Consider the following 21889-nt stretch of genomic DNA (forward strand, 5'->3'; position numbering starts at 1 on the left):
CAACTTGCTAGTTTACCCTCCTAACTTCATCTTCTCCTTTTGTTGACTTGTCGGCTGCTGGCTTTTAAAGGATTCCCATAGATCTTCACCACTTTGCATACTTTCTCTTGCTCTTATGCTGTCCCTGAATTCCTTTGTTGGCCACGGTTGTCTCATCCTTCACTTAGCATTTTTCTTTTCCTTAGGATGAACTTCTGCTGTATCTCGAGTTACACCCAGAAACTCCCATCACTGCTGTTCCAACATTTTCCCTACTAGGATCCTGTTCCAATCAATACTGGTCAGCTCCTCCCTCATGTCTTTGTAATTACTTTAACTCAATTGTAATACTGTTACATCTGATTCAAGATTCTCCCTCTCAAATTGCAGACCGAATTAAACCACACTATAATCAAAGATAAAACAGTGACACTAACTTAACCACACAGTTGTTAGGAGATATGTTTCTTTTTTAAAATCCAAATCTTGGGAATGCAAAAAATGTTTAAAATGTAGTTTGCCGGGATCCAAACATTAATGTGAAAGGGCTAGTTGTAGAATTTTTGTGGAGAATTCTTATCTTGGGACTCAGACTATTTACTTCAATCCTTCCTTATCCAGCATCTGTTTTTCCCAGGCAACTACAAATCTACCACTCTCAGGTTCTCTACCAATTACCTCAAAATCTGTTTGCCAGAGAACAAAGAAACTTTACAACCTAGGATCAGGCCTTCTGACCCTCCAAGCCTGAGCCAATCCGAATCCATTGTCTAAATCTATGGCCCAACTCCGAAGCATCTGTATCCCTCTGGTCCCTACCTACTCCTGCATCTGTTCCAGACAACTTAAAATGAATTTACGTGCCTGCAACTACTGGCAACGTGTTCCAGGCACTTACCACCCTCTGTGTAAAGTACTTTCGAAATGTATCCCCTTTAAACATTTCACCTCTCACCTTGAACGTGTGACCTCTCGTTATTGAATCCCTCACCCTGGGAAAAAGCTCATCTCTATCCACCCTATCTATACCCTTCATGATTTTGTAGACCTCAATCAGGTCCCCCACCAAATCTCCTTTTTTCTAATGAAAACAGACCTAAACTACTAAACCTCTCTTCATAGCTAGCACCTTCCATACCAGGCAACATTTTTGGAAACCTTCTTGGCACCCTCTCTAAAGCGTCCACATCCTTTTCATAATGTGGTGAGTATTCTAAATGCGGCCAAACCAAAGTCTTGAATAATTTTAACATTACCTGCTAGCTTTTATACTCAATACCCCGTCTGAGGGAGGCAAGCATACCATATGCCTTCTTGACCACTCTATCATTGTCCTCATCTCTGAAGTATTTTCTATCAGAAGCAATCTCTCCTCATTCACTAATCAATATTCATGACTTTGATTAGAGGTGTTCAATCTATCCATAACCTTCCCTGCTCTAAAGAGAGCAACTTCTCACTTATCCTTTGAAGTTGTTCATCCCTAGCATCATCATAAGTGCATTTACAAAACATTGATGTGTAAGGTTAGCGAGATATAAGAAAACTTCCAACTATATGTAAATTTTAGATATAGACCTATAATTGTTTTAGTGGGTTATGACATTTCTCAGTATAGTAATACTGAAACAGAAACGTGAATATTCCAGCTTCAACTTGGGAGCCTGAGATGCACATCTGACCAAAACCAAGACGAGACAGGAAAGAACAGAATGGTAGTTAGACAAGCTTGAACGCAGGCATTAGCTCTGGATAAGATAACAGCTGGCTACAGTGTCAACCAACTGCTAATGTTCATTGCACAAGCCTGCACATTTCCTTTGCCAAGCAGCCATTCCTAATGAATAACTGCCAGAACCATAACATTACACCTCAACAAGAATCAGCAATTTCAGGTGAAGAATATGGAAATTCACAATATAAAGCTAAACTGCAGTAATCTTGAATGCACACTCACCTTACACTACTCTTGATGCCCTTTCAAATGCAGTCCCCACCGAACCAACCATCTCCAGTCTCTGATCATCATTGTATCTACAACTGCTTCCATTGGAAACTTTGATGCATCAGTGGCCATGTTTTACTCAACTCTACTCAGAGGAATCTAAAAGGTCGGGCAAAACACACATCCGCACCAGTTCTCAAATCAGAAAAAAAAAATCAATAAAAAGTGTCCAGTTAAGGACAAGGCTACATATATCAAAAAGTTATTTTTAAAAATCAACCTCAGAAATATTAAGGCACATTAAGGACACAGGAAACTTAAGCTTAACACCATCCAAGAAAAAGTAGTCTGCTTAATTGGCAAAACATCTACAAGAATCCACTCCTACCATCACCGACTCAGTAGCAACAGTATGCACTATGAGATTCAAAGATTTTTAGATTGCACCTTCCAAACTCTCAACCACTATCATTCAGAAGGACAAGAACAGCAGGTAATGTCAGAACATCACTGTCAACAAGTTCCCCTCCAAGCCACTCATCATCCAAACTTGGAATTATATTGAGAGTTTTGAGAAGATCTGTAGCCCAGGTTAAGGTTATGCATGTAGGTTTGCTTGTGGAGCTGAAACATTCATTTCCAGACATTTCATCACCCTATTCAGCAACAAATCCAAACAAGCAGAAAACGTGCATCCAGAAACCCTAGCCACTCTCCCCTACATCAAAGGCATCGCGGAAATGACCGTCAGACTAATGGGCATCATGGCAGCCCACAAACCCACCAACACACTAAAACAGCTGCTAATGAACTTGATAGACCTCATACAGACAACAAGCAAACTAATGTCATTTATAAAATACCATGCAAGGACTGTAACAAACACTACATTGGACAAACAAGCAGAAAACTAGCCACCAGGATACATGAACATCAACTAGCCACAAAATAACATGACCCGCTCTCACTAATATCCTTACATACAGATGAGGAAGGACACCACTTCGACTGGGACAACATCCTCGGACAAGCCAAACAGACACACACAAGAATTCCTAGAAGCATGGCATTCCAACCAGAACTCTATCAAACACATCGAGTTAGACCTCATCTACCAACCCCGGAGAAAAAGAACGGAAAATGACATCACCAACCCAAACATATAAGTAGAAAGTAGGAATTATCAACAGTGCTTTGCAGGAGGCCCACTGAAGGTGTTACCTAGTAGGGTAACAAAACGTCTGGAAATGAACCTTCCAGCCCAACAAGCAAACCTACACATTGGAATTATATTGACATTCCCTCACGGTCATTGGGTCAAAATTCTGGAATTCCCTCAAAGTGGGTCTATCTACAGCACATGGATTGCAACAGTTCAAAGAGGCAGCTCACTTCAAGGACAACTGGGCCAGGCAAAAATGCTGGCCAGCAAACGATGCCCATTTCCCATGATGGAATAAAACCAACAATTTCCTTCCATAAAGAACATTAGTGAACTAATTAAATTTTTTCAAACAATCGACAATAATTAAATGGTTGTCATTGGCTAGTTTTAAATTCTAGATATTTATTAAATTAAAATTTGACCAGCTGCTATGGTGGGATTGGAACCCATATTCCCAGATCATTATCCTGTGCTCTGGATTACTGGTCCAGTGGCTTTACCACTACTTTCATCTCCCCACTAAATTGCCAGAACACAAATAAAGCAATTCAAAAAAATGCCCACTTTTTCTTAAATAAAAATTAGAAAAGCTGAAGCTATAAATGGGTTTGAAGAGCTGAAGACAGGACAACTGCTCTCTGTCAATTTCAGCTTTAACTTCCAAAAACGCAAACCCATATAAAAAGCATTCAGTGAATTATGAAAAAGGTTATAAAACACCCATTTCATTACAAGAAATAATAGAAATACTGGGCAAATAATGTAATGAACAGTTTAAAGACATCCTGGAGCAAGTCAAATTATGTTGTGCGGCATAGTTCAGAACAAGCTCTCTGGTTTCAATTTATTTGGATGTTTAGCCAAGAGTTTCTTATAACTTAGAGCTCATATGGTTTTCAATCATAAGTGACAATGGTAAATAGACATATTGAACATGTTTGAGAATGACTCAGTTTATATTAATCCTAATTACTACAGTTTGAGGCAAATGAGTTAGCAGACAAACTGTGGAAACCACCACAGAGACTGCACCTTAAATGGTTAATGTGATTAAGACAAATCCCAAAATTGGTCAGAGACAGTGGATCACCAAATATTAAAAATCTTCCTTGCAAGGGTTTCCAATTCCTAACTTTTAGCCTTGGAAACATCCCAAAAGTTCATATTAAAGATTGGTAGGTTTTGATAGTGCAATCTCTTTTGAGACCAAACTCCCCAGTACTCAAGACTGCTCCCAAATGCCTTAATTATCAGCACAATTTCACCAAGTCGCTGCTGAGTTCCTCTTGACTCACAGCTATTCCAACTGCAAATATTACTGATAGACTTCCTTAAGACTACTGGTCAGATTACCTGAACTATGGCTGCGAGAGCATCTTTTTAGCTCTAATATTTTTCCATTGCATGAGGATGCCACTTACTGGGACTTGAGCCTTTAACTGCAGTCTGCAAACAGCTGTAGTGATACTGCTTAACTATTTATTCTGCCTTAAGATTTATTTACATGATACCGGAAATAAGGAGCTTATCTCATGAGGAAACACTGGATAAGTTCAACTTACTTTCAGTGAAGTTTAGAAGAGCAAGGGGTGGTTTTTGAAGTTTCTGGTTTTAACAAGTTGGACAGGATGCTTACTCAATCATACAGCACAGAAGAGGCCTTTTGGTCCACTACATCTACACTGACAAACCTACACTAATTCTGCTTTCACTACTAATTCTGCTATTATGGCAGAGTCCAGAAAAACGGAGTACTTTTTAAATTAGGGGGGGCTGCTTTAGAACAGTCATAGAGATGTAGAGCATAGAAACAGACTAGTTCAACTCATCCCTGCAGACCAGATATCCTAGGTTAATCTGGTCCCATTTGCCAGCACTTGGTCCATATCCTGACAAACCCCTCTCACTCATTTACCCATCCAGATGCATTTTAAATGTTGGTAGTGTACCAGCCTCCACCATTTCCTCTGGCAGCTCATTCCATACACACATCACCCTCTGTGGAAACATGGTCCCTTTTCTATCTTTCCCTTCTCACACAATCTATGCCCTCTATTTTTGGACTCCCAACCCCAGGGAAAAGACTTTGTCTATTTACCCTATCCATGCCCTTCATGATTTTATAAACCTCTAAGGTCACCTCTCTGCCTCCGACACTCCAGGGAAAACAGCCGAAGTCTATTCAACCTCTCCCTGTAGTTCACAACCTGTCAACATCCTTGTAAATCTTTTCTGAACCCTTTCAAGTTTCACACCACCGTTCTGATAGGAGAGAGACCAGAATTGCACACAGTATTCCAAAAATCACCTAACCAATTTCCTGTACAGCTGCAACATGACCTCCCAATACCTATACTCAATACTCTGACCAATAAAGGAAAGCATACCAAACACCTTCTTCACTATCCTATCTACCTGTGACTCCACTTCCAAGGAACTATGAACCTGCATTCCAACGTCTCTGTTCAACAACACTCCCGAGGACCTTACTATTAAGTATATAAGTTCTACCTTCATTTACCTTTCCAAAAGGCAGCACCTCACATTTATCCAAGTTAAACTCCATCTGCAACTCCTCTGCCCGTTGGTGCACTTGATCAAGATCCCGTTGCACTCTGAAGTAACCTTCTCTGCTGTCCATTATAGACTTCCAATTTTGGTGTCATCTGCAAACTTATAAACTATACCTCCTATGTTCACATCCAAATCATTTATATAGATGACAAAAAGCAATGCACTCAGCACCGATCCTTGCGGCACACCATTGGTCACAGGCCTCCAGTCTGAAAAGCAACCCTCCACCACCACGCTCTGTCTTCTACCTTTGAGCCAGTTCTGTATCCAAATGGCTAGTTCTGCCTTATTCCACATGACCTAACCTTGCTAACCACTCTACCATAAGGAACCTTGTCGGAAGTCCATAAAGATCACATCCACCGCTCTGCCCTCAATCCTCTTTATTACTCTTTCACAACAAAAATCAAATGAGTGAAACATGATTTCCCACACACAAAGCCATGTCGACTATCCCGAATCAGTCCTGGTCTTTCCAAATACAGTACATGTAAATCCTGTCCCTCCGGATTCCCTCCAATGGACCAGCACTTGGTCCATATCCCGACAAACTTGCCCACCAATGTCATGCTTGCCAGCCTATAGCTTTTTGGCTTTTCCCTGCAAATCTTACTTAGTAGTAGCACCACGTTAGCCAACCTCCAGTCTACAAGCACCTCAACTGTGACTATCACTGATCCAAATATCTCAGCAAGGGGCCTAGAAATCACTTCCCTAGCTCCTCAAAGACCTCAGGGACACATGATGAGGTCTTGGGGATTTATCCATATTTGTGCATTTTACAACATCCAGCACCACCTCGTCTGTATTATAGAGGCTTTTCAAGACGTCACCATGTATTCCCCACATCTTAAATCTTCCATTACCTTCGCTACAGTAAACACTGATGCGAAATACTCCTCGATATCGCCCCCATCTCCTGCAGTTCCACACGTAGGCTGCCTTGCAGATCTTTGAGAGGTCCTAGTCTCTCCCTAGTTACCTTTTATCCTTAACGTATTTATAAAATTCCCTTTGATTGTCCTGAACCCTTTTTGCCAAAGCGATCTCACATCCTCTTTTGGCCCTCCCGAGTTCCCTCTTACTGCCTTTATATTCTAAGAATTCATTCAATCTCTGCTGTGTATACCTGACATATGCTTCCTTCCTTTTCTTGACCAAAACCTCAATTTCTCTGGTCATCCAACATTTCCTACACCTAAGCCTTGCCTTTGACCTTCTGAAGGCAAGAGTAGATAGAATCTTGGTAAAGACAAGGGAAGAAAAATAATTGGGGCTTTAGATTGTGGACTTTGGAACACAAACAAAATCAGCCATGATTTTATTAAATGGCGGAGCAGGCATGGAGGACCAAATAGCCCTTTTTGTTGCTAATTCATATGTTCTATAACATAGAACAATACAGCACAGAACAGGCCCTTCGGCCCTCGATGTTGCGCCGACCTGTGAACTATTCTCAGCTCGTCCCCCAACACTATCCCAAAATCCATGTGCTTATCTAAGGATTGTTTAAATCTCCCGAATGTGGCTGAGTTGACTACCTTAGCAGGTAGGGCATTCCACACCCTTATGACTCTCTGCGTAAAGAACTTGCCTCTAACACCTGCCTTAAATCCATAACCCCTCAATTTGGAGTTGCGCCCTTTCGTACAAGCTGATGTCATCATCCTAGGAAAAGGTCTTTCACTGTCTACCCTATCTAACCTAATCTAATCTAATCCTGTAGTTTTCCAGTTTTAAACTGCAACTAAATTCCACTCAAGGAACACATATAGATGCACTGAAGCCATAGAAATTTAAGCTCCACCATCCTTCATAGCTTCCTCTGACTTATCCTTAACCTGACCTTTAGGTTAAGTCAGGTTACACATCACTTATTTACAATTCAAACTTTGGATTTGATAGAGTCAATGTGATTTTCAGCCCTTCAATGTCCACTGAATGTCTTTAAATCCAAACAAACAAAATCTCTGTGGACTATTATTACTGCAAGCAATATGGACACTATGTCTTCAATTCAATAATTCAATCTTTCCTTTCTACCTTTGTAACTGTTAACCTCTTCAAAGCAGAGTCATGTTACTTTAAATGCCATAGGCTTTCCTACGCTTCAATTGCATTTCTCCCATTTTCTACAGTTTATTTCCCAAAATTAAAGTTGCATAATAAATCACATGAAGCATGTTGCTTACAAAGATTAGCTTCAAACTATTGAAGAGGTGTATGAGGGATGGCTGAGAGTTGTGTACTCAGATTAGCACAACTATTTTTGTTTTAAAACGTTACCTGCAGCATTATTTAGTAAAAACTAAATTTGATTTGAAGTGAATATATTGAAAATAAATACATACAGATCATCACAAAAATAACAGCAAGAGGGATCATCAAATTAAAGAAACAGGCAACTTGACTTATCATGACAGTGCTGGCCTTTAGTCCTATTGCCATTGCACCTTAGCATGCTGTTGTTTTACAAATGCTAGTGCCCTTTTTAACTGTAATAAGTTTATTCCAGTCCATGCTGTAACGAGTAGCTGGATGAAATCATTCCCAATCTTCGTTCTTCCGACAGTCCCAAGTCTTGTGTTGGCAACTTGCAAAACATCAGAAACAATGTTTGAGAGAGATTACCTTCTCAAAATATTTCACAATTTTGAGAACCGTTATAAGACTCCTTCTTAGTCTTCTCTGCTCGTGAAAGATCATGATCGTAATTATTCATAATAAGATTGCCATTTCTAAAGTTTCAATATTCTCAATGCAATGAGGTGTTACAAATTGTTTACAATACATCAACCACAACCTAATTAACATTGTGAGCAAATTTAACATCACCTCTTCTGCACTCAGTGGATTAGAAAAACAATGAATTCCAGTCTTTGTTTAAAAAAAAGCCTGCATTCCAATTTTGAAAGACTTATCTACAACACTGGATTGCAATTCTTTAATCTTAAGGTTTCTCCACACTGTTCTTTCTCTATCCAAAACATACTAATTCAGACCTCTTTGCACCAAACCTCATCTTTCAGCCAAATCCATTTCCTGGTCTGCTTGTTTCACTCTTCCAAGCAGTTCATTAAAGTTTTAAATATTTGCATATAGATGACTGAATTTATTTGTATATAGAAAAAGTAACAATCCAAACATTCCACCAAATGTAATAAGTGGTATTTATCCCTAAAAAGTGAATGAGCGAAGTAATTGAGAGCTACTTAACAACTGCCCATTAAAACAAAAGCTTTAACATATGATTGAAAGACATTCAGCGATTCCTCTGGCATATATTCATGGGAAATTTGATATGCTTCATTTATTACTTGAAATTCTTCATGGTTTAATTCTGTGCTTTTTTGTGGTGTGGACATCTCTCAGTAGCATTTGGTTTGCAACTTAGATTAATTTACAATTTCCTCAACAATGCCTTTGCAGCCTTCATTATTGGACAGCTCAGTGGTTAGCGCTGAAAATGTGTTGCTGGAAAAGCACAGCAGGTCAGGCAGCATCCAAGGAACAGGAGAATCGACGTTTCAGGCAGAAGCCCTTGTTCAAGAAACTTATGCCCGAAACGTCGATTCTCCTGTTCCTTGGATGCTGCCTGACCTGCTGTGCTTTTCCAGCAACAGATTTTCAGCTTTGATCCCCAGCATCTGCAGTCCTCACTTTCAGCTCGGTGGTTAGCACTGCTGTCTAGCAGCACCAGAGACCTGGGTTCAATTCCACCCAGGGAAGACTGTATGAAGTTTGCACATTCTCTCAGTGTCTGCGTGGATTTCCTCCAGGTACTCTGGTTGCTTCCCAGTCCAAAGATGTGTAAGTTGGATGGATTGACCATGTTAAATTGCCAATATTATCCAGGTTAGTAGATTAGCCATGGGAAATGTAGGGTTGCAGTGATAGGATAGGGAACTGGGTGGGATGCTCGGAGGGCCAGTGTGGACATGACAGGCCGAATGGCTAGTTTCCACACTGTAGGGGTTCGATAACATATCCCTTTCATTTCCACGACTTCAACATCCCTCTCTGTTCAACTACAGATTCTAAAATCTTCCACTTCACCCTAATTCACATGTCTTGCACAAATACACGTTATTTTCCTTCAGGGTCACCCGACTAATTCCTACAGTTGCTGTTGCCAGCCTCTCCTCTGTCTTGCTCTTCAACTCTCATTACCGTTGCCAAATGAGTGTGCCCCTCTATCATCCACTGTTTTGCTCTATGATACTTAAGCTCTTCATCAGGAATGAACAGTTATGCTCAAAATGTCGCTTCTCCTGCTCCTCAGATGTTGCCTGACCTGCTGTGCTTTTCCAGCACCCCACACAACTCTGTTCATTCCCCAGTCCTATTCAGTCACCAACATGTAGTAGCTTTTTTTTTAAAATAAGAAAGCAGTTATGAAGCTCCAGTATCAAATTTGCAGAACTGAAGTTGGCACAAAATGCAAAAGAATGAATAACAGATCAATAAGAATAGGTTGACTAATACCAATAGATTAGAATTATAGAATCTCAGCAGTGCAGCTAAAAGCCATTCAGCACTCCAAATAACCCACCTGGATCCCCACATCCCTGCATTAATGGTAGTTAATCCATCTCACTGCACTGAACATCATGATGCAAACTGACATTGCCAAGTTACCTAACCTGCACATCTTGAACTAAGGTGGGGGTAACTGGAGCACACTGAGAAAACTCATGCTGACATTGGGAGAACATGTAAACTCTACAAAGATAGTCACCCATGGCTAGAATCAAACCAAGGTCTCTGGCACCATGAGGCAACAGTGCTAACCACTGTGCCAGTGTACCACCCTTATGAACCCTAATAGTAGCAGTGCAGTGGAAGAGGTTGGTGAAGGAACGAATAATGTGTTGGGGTTGAAGTCACAAGAACACCTCATGGGAGTAGGAAGCCTTAAGATCCAGAGTGAGCGCTATTTAAGATGTTGCACTGTAGGCTGAATGTTTTGCTTTGTAAAGCAGCAAGACCAGGAGACACCAACGACAGTTACAATAGAGCACAAAAATGGCAAGAACCAGAATACAAGGTGGATGGCATACACGAGACTTACTTTCTATGTATTATTCACATGCACTATAAATCTTCAACATAATTCAAATCCGTTTTGAGCAATACAGTATTAAGTTCCTAATGGAAATGTTTTCATTGTAACAGTATAAGTTAGGAACACTTGTTCCTTTACCAGCATTGCACTTAAGTAGCGAAAGATACATTTGGATTAACTTGAAGATCATGTAACATGGGACCAATCGTTGTGGCTCTTTTAATAAATGAGTTGCTGCACCTTTTGCAATTTTCAAGGGCATCTTTTTCAAATAGCCACAGCAAGGTACCAACATGTACAGTTTAAACAAAATTACAGTGCTTGTGTTCATAACTTAATACTGGATAGAGTGAGAGACCATAAATACTACAGAGATATGATGTTACACATCTCCTTTAATAACAGAAGCATTCACTTCGCCCTGTAGAGTCAGTCATGTTGGTTTTGGTTGTGCTTATCTCATGCCCACTTCATCAAGAGAGTTGTGCCATTCCTGGAGAACAGTAAGGTCCTGGGGAGTGTTGCTGAACAGAGAGGGACCTTGGAGTACAGGTTCATAGTTCCTTGGAAATGAAGACGCATTTAGATAGGTTAATGAAGACTACGTTTAGTATGCTTCCCTTTATTGGTCAAAGCACAGAGTATAGAAGTTGGGAGGTCATGTTGCAACTATATAGAAAACTGGTTTGGCTACGTTTGGAATATTGTGTACAATTCTGGTCTCCTTCCTGTAGGAAGGATGTTGTGAAACTTGAAATGGTTCAGATTTACAAGAATGCTGCCAGGGTTGGAGGGTTTGAGCAATAGGGAAAGGCTGGGACTGTTTTCCCTGGAGCGATGGGCTGAAGGGTGACCTTATAAAGATTTATAAGGATAGGGTACATAGACAAGGTCTTTGCCCTGCGATGGTAGAGTCTAGAACGAGGGGGCAAAGATCTAAAAAGCGATTCAAGAGGCAACCTTTCCACAGAAAAGGTAATGCATGTATGGAATGAGCTGCCAGAGGTAGTAATGTTGCAATTATACAACTCTTAAGAGACATCTGGGTGGGTATACGAATAGGAAGGGATTAAGAGGGATATGGGCCAAGTGCTGGCAAATGGTACGGGATTAATTTAGGATATCTGGTCAGCGTGGATGAGTTGGACCAAAGGATCTGTTTCCATATTGTGCATCTATGACCTGATGACTCCATGACTCTGTGCATCTGTTTCAGCCACTATGGAAGAAATGCAAGCTCTGCTCGAAGAGGGAAGGGACAACTACCTACAACTTTGAAAGTACAGATCCAGTATTGCAAAACTGTTTTCTAAAAGTACCCTGGAATTATAAATGTCAGTTCAGTGATTTTTGGAATCTAAACCACTTTGTCACAAACATCTGGGATGAAAAGTTACAGATATTAAGGTGTGTGTGTGTGTGTGTGTGTGTGTGTGTGTGTGTGTGTGTGTGTGTGTGTGTGTGTGTAAAGCTAGCACTAATTGACGACTTCTAAATATCCTGAGAGAGAGAGAGTGTTGAGTGGATTGTTTTCTTAAACCTTTATAGCCCAATAACAGGAGTGGTTTGATGCACATGATCAGCATGCCTGATCACCTCTAAAGGCAATGAAAAGACCATGTTGTTGTGGTCCTGGGATCACATAGTGCCGAGATGAAGTAAAGGTAGCAAGTTTCTTTTACTAAAGAGCATTAGCAAGTTTAAAGCCATCTGATAGCTTCATTGTCACTTTTACCAAAAGAGCTTTGCAAATTTTCTTTTCTAAAGAATCTGAATTCAAGTTCTTAAACTGGCATGGCAAGACTGAAATCACTTTCCTCTACATTACTAGTCCAGTAGCATAAACACTACACGATCATACACATATTAAACACAGTCTTAAATAATAACCAATATTGATGGAAGACTAAGTTCTGAAACTATCTTTTCAGAAAGAGGCTAGTCACAGGAAAATAAGAATAATATTACTTGCCAGTATCGAACAACTAGATTTCTAAAATCAGACTGACAATTCCACATTTAAAGGTGCGCATGCGAAGTAGGTAACTTTTCAGATAATATTAATATCACATGAAGCAAAGATACTTAAAAATATAGTCATCATCAAATCTGAAATCCTCCAATTCAGTTCCAGACATAAAATAGCTCATTGGCCTAAATAACTTACGCAACTGTTGCTTCAGTAATGGTAGCTTCAAAATGATTACATAGTTCATACAAACAAACCATCTCATTTCCAATAAAGATGAGCAAGAGTGTTTCAGCTGCTCATTCTACAAAATCATCAAATCTGGACACAATCAGAAATTGCTGGAAAAACTCAGATCTGACATCTGTGAAAAGAAAGCAGAGTTAATGTTTTGAGTCTGGTCACGAGTTTCCAGCATCTGCAGTATAGTTTTTTCATTTAGTATCAAAACTGAACAATTCAACTACATTGAACTAGATCTAGCTAGAGCAGTGTACAGTTGTGGGCACCACTAATTAGAAAGAATTGAATGTATTGGAGACACTGTAAAAGCAGTTTACTAGAATGGTGATAGTTTACTAGAATGGTTGGGGCTGTTCTCCCTTGTCGGGGGCGGGGGGGAGGCTGCTGAGAGGAGATCTGATTATCTGATTGAGGTTTACAAAATCATGAGCAGGCTAGATGGAGAGGTTGACAGAGCAAATCAGTCTCTACTTGAAAAAGAAAGAAGAATGGAAGGCATAGATTTAGAGTGATGTCAAAATGAAGCAAGGTTAGCGTAAACAAAAAACTTTCACACAGCAAGTTGTTAGGATATGGAATGCATTGCCTGGAAATGTGGTCGAGGCAAGTTCAATTGAAGCATTCAAGACGATATTAGCTTTTTTTTTGGATTGTATGGTACACAGGGATACAGGAAAAGGCAGGAGATTGGCACTAGATAATACAGCCAGCGCAGGCATGATAGCCTCCTTCTGCACCGTAATAATTCCATGCTCGGTTTGATGAGAATGTTCCTCATTATGAAATAGATTGCAAAACAATACATACCTTAAAAGAAATTCATTTCACAACATAGGCAGGATGTGGATCTTTCAAACAAAAAGTGTTTAAATTATGCTTACAGCCAAACGATTCATAATAAACTCTATGCACAAACAGGTTATGATGCTGAAATTCTCTCAACATTCAGTTTATGCTATGACTGCATAGTACCTAGGGTAATTTTAAAGAACATTTCAAATTTTAAAGTATACAAATTTCACTCACTGTATAGGCTAATAATAGTTAGCCAATAAAGTCCTCCTCTGGTATGCTCACCAGCTAAAGATTTTCTCTTCATCAATTTTAATGAGCAAATGACACAGGTTAATGAATTTCTAAGTGCAAAACTCCAAATCAAGTCTTATCGAGTGTTATTATTTTAAACCACATCTTAAAACAGACAAAAACTTGTTTCTGTTGTATGGTTTGGCAACCCAAATCTTGGGAAAAACAAAAAATCCATTTCTCAAACTACCAGATTATATTTAGCAACCAACTTCTTTTGAGTAAATGCTACACAAGCTATTAATTAGACACTAATCAGAATGCAAAGGAATTCAATTTACTTTTTGTAAAAACAAGAGGAAATAGTAACCAGAAACAGAATTGCACTTTATGCAAAATATTTCAGCCATACTGATTTATACATTTTTAAATGAATTATCAGAACAAAAGCTATTTTAATCATGAGTCATAGATTCAGAGCCTGACAGCACAGAAAGAGGCCCTTCGGTCCATCATAATGCACAAAAGTCATCAGCATCCACCTTCTCAACCGCACTTGGTCCATAGCCTTATAGGCTATGCCATTTCACATACTCATCTAAATGCTTAACTGGAGTAATGGTTCCTTTTGTGGCGCAGGGTACCCCAGATACCCAGCACTTGGTAAGTGTAAAGAATCTCAAACCACCAGCCCCTTACATGAAATCTTTGCCATCTTGTAACTGACCTCTCTAAGGCGAAAGGTTTATTCCTAACATCAATAGCTAGGCCTTGTATAACTTTGCAAATCTCATCAGGTCAACCAACCCTCAACCTTCTCTCATCCAAGGACAAACCTAGCCGATGCAATCTCTCTTCACAGCTGAAACACTCCAGCACAGGCAACACCATGAATCTTGAACCCACCATGAACCCATCCCCTCTCCGGCCTATCACCCTCACCTTAACCTCCTTCCATCTATCGTATTCCAAACGTCCCTCCCCCAAGTCCCTCCTCCCTACCTTTTATCTTAGCCTGCTTGGCACACCCTCCTCATTCCTGAAGGGCTTATGCCCGAAACGTCGATTCTCTTGCTCCTTTGATGCTGCCTGACCTGCTGCGCTTTTCCAGCAACACATGTTTAAGCTCTGATCTCCAGTCCTCACTTTCTCCTAGTCCCGGAAAGACCATTCCCTCCGCGACTCCCTCGTCAGATCCACACCCCCCACCAACCCAATCTCCACTCCCAGCACCTTCCCTGCAACCGCAAGAAATGCAAAATTTGCACCCACACCTCCCCCCCTCACTTCCCTCCAAGGCCCCAAGGGATCCTTCCATATCAGTCACAAATTCACCTGCACCTCCACACACATCATTTACTGCATCCGCTGCACCCGATGTGGCCTCCTATACATTGGGTAGACAGGCCGCCTACTTGCGGAACGTTTCAGAGAACACCTCTGGGACAGCTGCACCAACCAACCCAACTGCCCCATGGCTGAACACTAACTCCCCCTCCCACTCTGCCAAGGACATGCAAGTCCTTGGCCTCCTCCATCGCCAGACCATAGCAACACGACGCCTGGAGGAAGAGCGCCTCATCTTCCGCCTAAAAACCCTCCAACCACAAGGGATGAATGCAGATTTCTGCAGCTTTCTCATTTCCCCCGCCAACCTTTTCTCAGTCCTAACCCTCAGACTCCACTCCGCCTCCTTTACCTGCAATCTTCTTCCCGACCTCTCCGGCGTATCACCCTCACCTTAACCTCCTTCCACCTATCATATTCCCAACGTCCCTCCTCCCTACCTTTTATCTTAGCCTGCTTGGCACACCCTCCTCATTCCTGAAGAAGGGCTTATGTTCGAAACGTCGATTCTCCTGCTCCTTTGATGCTGCCTGACCTGCTGCGCTTTTCCAGCAAAACATTTTTAAGCTCTGATCTCCAGCATCTGCAGTCCTCACTTTCTCCTAACACCATGAATCTGCTGGGTACTCAAGTATAACCATATTATTCCTATAGTATGGTGATCAGAAATGCACACAATACTCCAGTTGTTGCCTAACCTATGTCCTATACAAGCCCATTATAACCTCCTGACCCTTATATTCAATTCAACAACTAACAATCACATTAAATCTTCTTAATCACTATGTCCAGCTGTCCTATTCTTTCCATGGATCCATGAACATGCACACTAAGGTCTCACTGACCCTCAGTACTACTCAGAGTTCCATAATTCATGTATTCACTTGCCTTGTTGGTTCTCCCAAAATATATCACTTCACACTTCTCATGATTAGGCTCTATCAGCCACTGTTCTGCGCACCTGACTAGCCAGTCAATCTTTGTGTAATCGAATGTTTTTACCCTCGCTTTTTACCATAGTGCTAATTTGTGTCAGCTTACTGATAAACCATACTGTGTCTCTGAAGCAGTCAATAATGTACACTGAAAACAGCAAGGGAACCTGCACCGTGGTGGTGGACACAAGCTTCCAGCCCCTATTGGCACCCCCTGCCTACTTCCACTAAGCTCTACATTTCAAAGAAAAATCCTATCAACCTGAAAACGTTTTTTTTGTTGACCTATAGATGGTTGTTAGTCTTGAGTATTTCCAGCATTTTAAGCATCCACAACATTTCTCTTCAAATTTCAGTCATGTAATTCCACCTAATTATCCGATAACAGGAGTTCTCTACAAAATCAAGAGTCACTTCACACCCAGTAATTTGCTTTAACTCCACCTTTCATTACATGCCTTAAGCACAAAAACTTTTACATGCTGCAGTTTTACAACTGTAGGTCTTAAAAAACTTTGGTGTTTGGATAATTGCAAATATGCAGCTAATACATATAAAGTTGAATATTGGAACAAAATATTAAATAATTCAAACCCTCATCCACAAATGGTATATGATTATACCTCAATTTTATAATATTAAATCTGGAAAATATAATTAATTGGAGTGAACTGATTATATTTCTTGTTCTTTTAAGAAAGCTTTATGTAATATATCACTTGCGTTAAAAATGAATGAGAAGAGCATGTCTTATTTCATCGAATAATTTAAAAACAAAATGGGATGCTCTTCAGGGGTCAGTGAAATGTAGATGAGCTGAATGGCCTCCTTCCACACTGTACAGATTTTATGATTTTGATATTCTACATTTTCCCAATGATAACCATAAAAGTCAAATCTTACAGAAGGGTCCTGCCTGAAATGTCGACTCTCCTGCTCCTCAGATGCTACCTGACCTGCTGTGCTTTTTCTAGTGCCACAAGGACAATATATAGAGTATACGGAAAATATAGAATGTAGGCACATTGATGGCGTTGTCTTGGAAAATGTCCAAATTACAGAAGAGGAAGTGCTGGATGTCTTGAAATGCATCAAGGTGGATAAATCCCCAGGACCTGATCAGGTGCACCCTAGAACTCTGTAGGACACTGCGATTGCTGCACCCCTAGCTGAGATATTTGTATTACCGATAGTCACAGGTAAGGTGCCAGAAGGCTGGCGGTTGACTAATGCAGTACCACTATTTAAGAAAGGTGGTAAGGACAAGGCAGGGAACTACAGAGCAGCGAGCTTGACATCGGTGGTGGACAACTCATCGGAAGGAATCCGGAGGGAAAGGATTTACACATATTTGGAAAGGCAAAGACTTATTAGGGACAGTCAACATGGCTTTGTGCGTGGGAAATCACATGTCATGAAGTTGATTGAGTTTTTTGAAGAAAAGCAAAGAGGATTGATGAGGGCAGAGCAGTGGATGTGATCTACATGGACTTCAGCAAGGTGCTTAACAAGGTTCCCCATGGGAGAATGGTTGGCAAGCTTAGATCCCATGGAATAAGGCAGAACTGGCCATGAGGATACAGAACTGGCTCGAAGGTAGAAGGATTGTTGTTTACACTGAAGGCCTGTGACCAGTGGAGTGCCACAAGGATCTGTGCTGGGTCCTCAACTTTTCATCATTTATATACAGTAAATGATTTGGATGTGATCATAATAGGTATAGTTACTTTGAGTAAGTTTGCAGAGGACACCAAAATTGGAAGTGCAGTGGACATCGAAGACTGTTACCTCAGATTACAACAGGATCTTGATCAGATGGGCCAATGGGCTGAGGAGTAGCAGACAGAGTTTAGAAAAAATGCTAGGTATATTTTGGGAAAGCAAATCTTAGCAGGACTTATACACTTAACGGTCAGTTCCTAGAAAATGTTGCTAAACAAAGATCTTGGAGTGCAGGTACACATCTCCTTGAAAGTAGAAATCACAGGTAGATAGGATAGTGACAGCAGCATTTGGTATGCTTTCCTTTATTGGTCAGAATATTAAGCTGGGAGGTCATGTTGCAGCTATACAGGACATTAGTCAGGCCACTTTTGAAATACTGCGTGCAATCCTGGTCTCCTTCCTATTGGAAGGATGTTATGAAACTTGAAAGAGTCCAGAAAAGATGTACAAGGACGTTGCTACGGTTGGAGGATTTGAGCTATGGGGGAGGTTGAATAGGCTGGGGCTGCTTTGCCTGAAGTGTCAGAGGCTGAGGGGTGACCTTGTAGAGGTTTATAAAATCATGAGTGGCATGGATAGAAAAAAATAAGACAAGGCCTTTCTCCTGGGGTGGGGGAAGTCCAGAACTAAAGGGCATAGGTTTAGGGCGAGAGGGGAAAGATGCAAAAGAGACCTAAGGGGCAACTTTTCAAGCAGAGAGTGGTACGGGTATGGAATGAGCTACCAGAGGAAGTGGAGGCAGCTAGTACAATTGCAACATTTAAAAGGCATCTCAATGGGTACATGAATAGGAAGGGTTTAGAGGGATAATGGGCCAGGTGCAGGCAAGTGAGACTAGATTAGGTTGGGATATATGGTCAGCGTGGATGAGTTGGACCAAAGGGTCTGTACGTCTCCATGACCCTTATCTATTCTGAGTCTCCAGAATCCGCAGTCCTCACTATCTCCCGATTATATATCATCTACCTCTGCATGAACTTACTTGAGCCTCAACAATTAAAATGAGGAAAAGTAATTGAAGTAGGATAAAAACAGTTGAGAAAAACTTTGAGCAAATATTAAATATCCAAACCAAAACAAAATACACTTGGTACATTTCACTGGCACTACCTACACATTAAACTTTTCCAGTACAGTACATGTACACCTTACATTAAAAACATTTCAACAATACAACATGATCAAAAGTCAAATATAGTAACTTTCAAACCAAACATTTTTCAGTCTTATTTATATTTCATGAAATGGCAATGATGAAAGCTTTTCACCTGTGTATATTCTGAGATGCAGTTAACCTTTGCATTACTACAGAAATCTTTTCTGGAACATACAGATGATCATTGTATCATACACAGCTGTAACAAAAATTGATCTTAACAGAAATTTTACAATGAATGAATTCCCTCAACGATCCAATTTCTAACCAGCATTACACCCTCAAGTAAAAAAATACAGTAGGTAACACCCTACTGTACCATTTTCTCCACAAATAATTAACCCATTTAGTGAACTATCTACACTGCTCAGAACACTACTTGTATACATAAATAAGCATTATCTGTAGATATTCTTCAGGTTCTTGGACCATTTAAGAATTAAAACAACCCAAAAAGGTGTCTTTAACTTTAAATGTCATCGATTTCGTTTGCCAGACATTACAGAATACTTGTTCAACGACTTTACATAAATCATGTTATAATTCAAACTTTCCTTGCTATAAACGACTAAACCAGAATCAGCCTAAAACCACTTCATAGTTAGTACTTAATTAAATTTTCACATTGCTAAATTAAAAACAGGGAAGTCGGAAAGATGTGCTTTTGCATTTGCTGCAATACGAATCCAAGGACAGCAAATCACCCTCGTGCATAATTACAGCTGAGACAACTTACGTGGAAAAGCTTAAAGCTGTAATACACAAGCCCTGACTAAACCTCTGAGGTATAATCTGTTGAGCCTACCGGGCATTGCGCCCAATACAGTAAGACAGACAATAAATCAAAAGCCACAAATCAATTGCTGATCCCTTTGTACACGGCGTTATGTAAAGGTTTAAACCTCCTAGCGATTTTATTTTAAAAAGACACCGATTCTGATCTTAAACGTACCTCATCCTTTCTAGCAGATGGATGTTTTTTCCCATTTGCATCTCCATCCTCCTCTTCACTTGGACAAGTCCTTCGTGTCGCCATTATTTCATTTCAATTTAAAACGAATCCACACCAGGAGAACACACTCTCCATTCGGTACATTGAAAAATCCAGTCATGAATAGTAACAAAACAAAACAAAACACCGCAGCCACCACTTGCCGGTCTACCCGTTCTTCTTCATCGTGTCTCAATGAAACTGGGAAATAAATGAATAGAGCGCGTCAGTTTCCGATAAATAAATCGCATTCGTACCATAATATAAATTATCAACCCGCCTGAAACAGAGTGGTCAAAAAAATGCACCGACAGACCACAAGTCAATTCTCCCAACAGGCGCTTCAACCTCCTTCTTCCATCACACAAGGAAACGCCCGTTTTCAGAGAAAAATATTTTCCTCTTACTTCGCTTTTCCTATGCAATCTGCACCGGAGACTCCTCTCTGCCGAGTTTATTTCAGTCTTCTTTCCCGATAAAGCCGATGCTTTCCCGACTAAACAAAAAAAAATGAAATAAAATATCCGGAGCGGGGGAACTGTTTCAAAAAAAAAGGAAGACGACGGGACAGCTGCCCGTCCGGAGGCAGGTTTTAACACTGCTCCCCGACGTGCCGGGAATGGCTCCTGACAACTAACAATTTGCGGCTGGGTGTCACTGTTTGATAGAATCACCCCAAGTATCGAGTCGCAGAGCGAGGAGTGGAGAGAGATGTGGAAATTATTCCTTATATCCCAAACACTCACAAATACAGTACACTCTCCCTCCTCACTGTAACCTACCAGGTATGGAAGCGGGGTGGAGAAGGGGAGAGAGAGAGAGAGAGAGAGAGAGAACGCCAAGATAAAATAAAAACATAAGCTGATCCCACGTACAGTAATCAGAACCAGTCTGCCATCTCCCAGTTCTGGGCAGGATTCCCTTCCCCATCAGTCAGCAACACGGACGGAGTGGAGGAACCACGGCCATCCGCCACTCCCCGTTAACGGGCTGATGTTTTTAAACACAAAAAAAATAATTATCGGACCCTTTTCTCCTCACATTCCTCAAACAGACCTGGTAACGAGCCGAGGCCTAGCTTTCCCTCAATCCCGGAGGCTCCGGCTGCTGTTATCCCCCAGTCTCGGCCGCACTCTCTCCGACAACGACAATAACAGCAGCAACTCCTCGCGCTCGGCCGCCACCGCCACCGCCATGTCTCCCTCCTCCTCCTCCTCAGGGGTTTCTCTCTCTCTCTCCCCGCCTCCCCCGTTCTCCCGCTCGATAGTTGTCAGTCGCCGCTCCTTCGAGTCCCACCGGCTCCTGCGCCGGGTTAACCGGACTCCGAAGCCCGGCCCAGTACTGCCTCTGCCAACATCATTCTCCCTCTATCTCCCGTCGTTATTTTTTTTTCTCTCTCCGAGTGCACAAGCCGCGTGAAAAATGGAGGTGGAGGAGGGAGGAGTGGGGGAGAAGACATGGAAAACCCGAGACAGGGAATAAAACCTCTCCTCCCAGCCGGCCAGCAGCGCTTTACCAATCCGGAGACGGATTACAATCACGGCTGCGCCTCTCCGCCAATCGGACCGAACGTTGCATCCACTGCGCACTCTGCCCCGCCCCCTCGCGCAATCGTTCCCAACTCTTGACCAATCGGAAATGAGATCGAGCGGCTTTCCTCCCCACCCCCCCACCCCCGTCAAGCCGAGGCGCCTCCAGCCAATCACCGTCGGCGCTGCCGCTCTCCCCACGAGCCCATTCATACGGCCGCTACATCCAGGAGAGCAGCG

At 41.4% G+C, this 21889-nt stretch overlaps 1 protein-coding gene across 3 annotated transcripts in view; it reads right to left on the reverse strand.

Moving 5' to 3' along the window:
• LOC140480713 (rho GTPase-activating protein 21-like) overlaps positions 1-21616 on the reverse strand; it is a 232140-nt gene extending 210524 nt beyond the window's left edge. The window contains exons 1-2 of one of the 3 annotated variants that reach the window (XM_072575976.1): positions 21177-21614; positions 20082-20321 (exon numbers count right to left, since the gene is read on the reverse strand). In XM_072575976.1, coding sequence (XP_072432077.1) covers positions 20082-20165 — 84 coding nt within the window. In that variant the 5' untranslated portion in view covers positions 20166-20321; positions 21177-21614. Of the gene's footprint in view, positions 1-20081; positions 20322-21176 lie in introns of all 3 variants that reach the window. The other 2 variants (XM_072575979.1, XM_072575978.1) reach the window with 2 other exon arrangements.
• Positions 21617-21889: the final 273 nt, after the last annotated feature.

The sequence above is a fragment of the Chiloscyllium punctatum genome, chromosome 8 (assembly GCF_047496795.1).
Source record: "Chiloscyllium punctatum isolate Juve2018m chromosome 8, sChiPun1.3, whole genome shotgun sequence".
Lineage (NCBI taxonomy): Eukaryota > Metazoa > Chordata > Chondrichthyes > Orectolobiformes > Hemiscylliidae > Chiloscyllium > Chiloscyllium punctatum.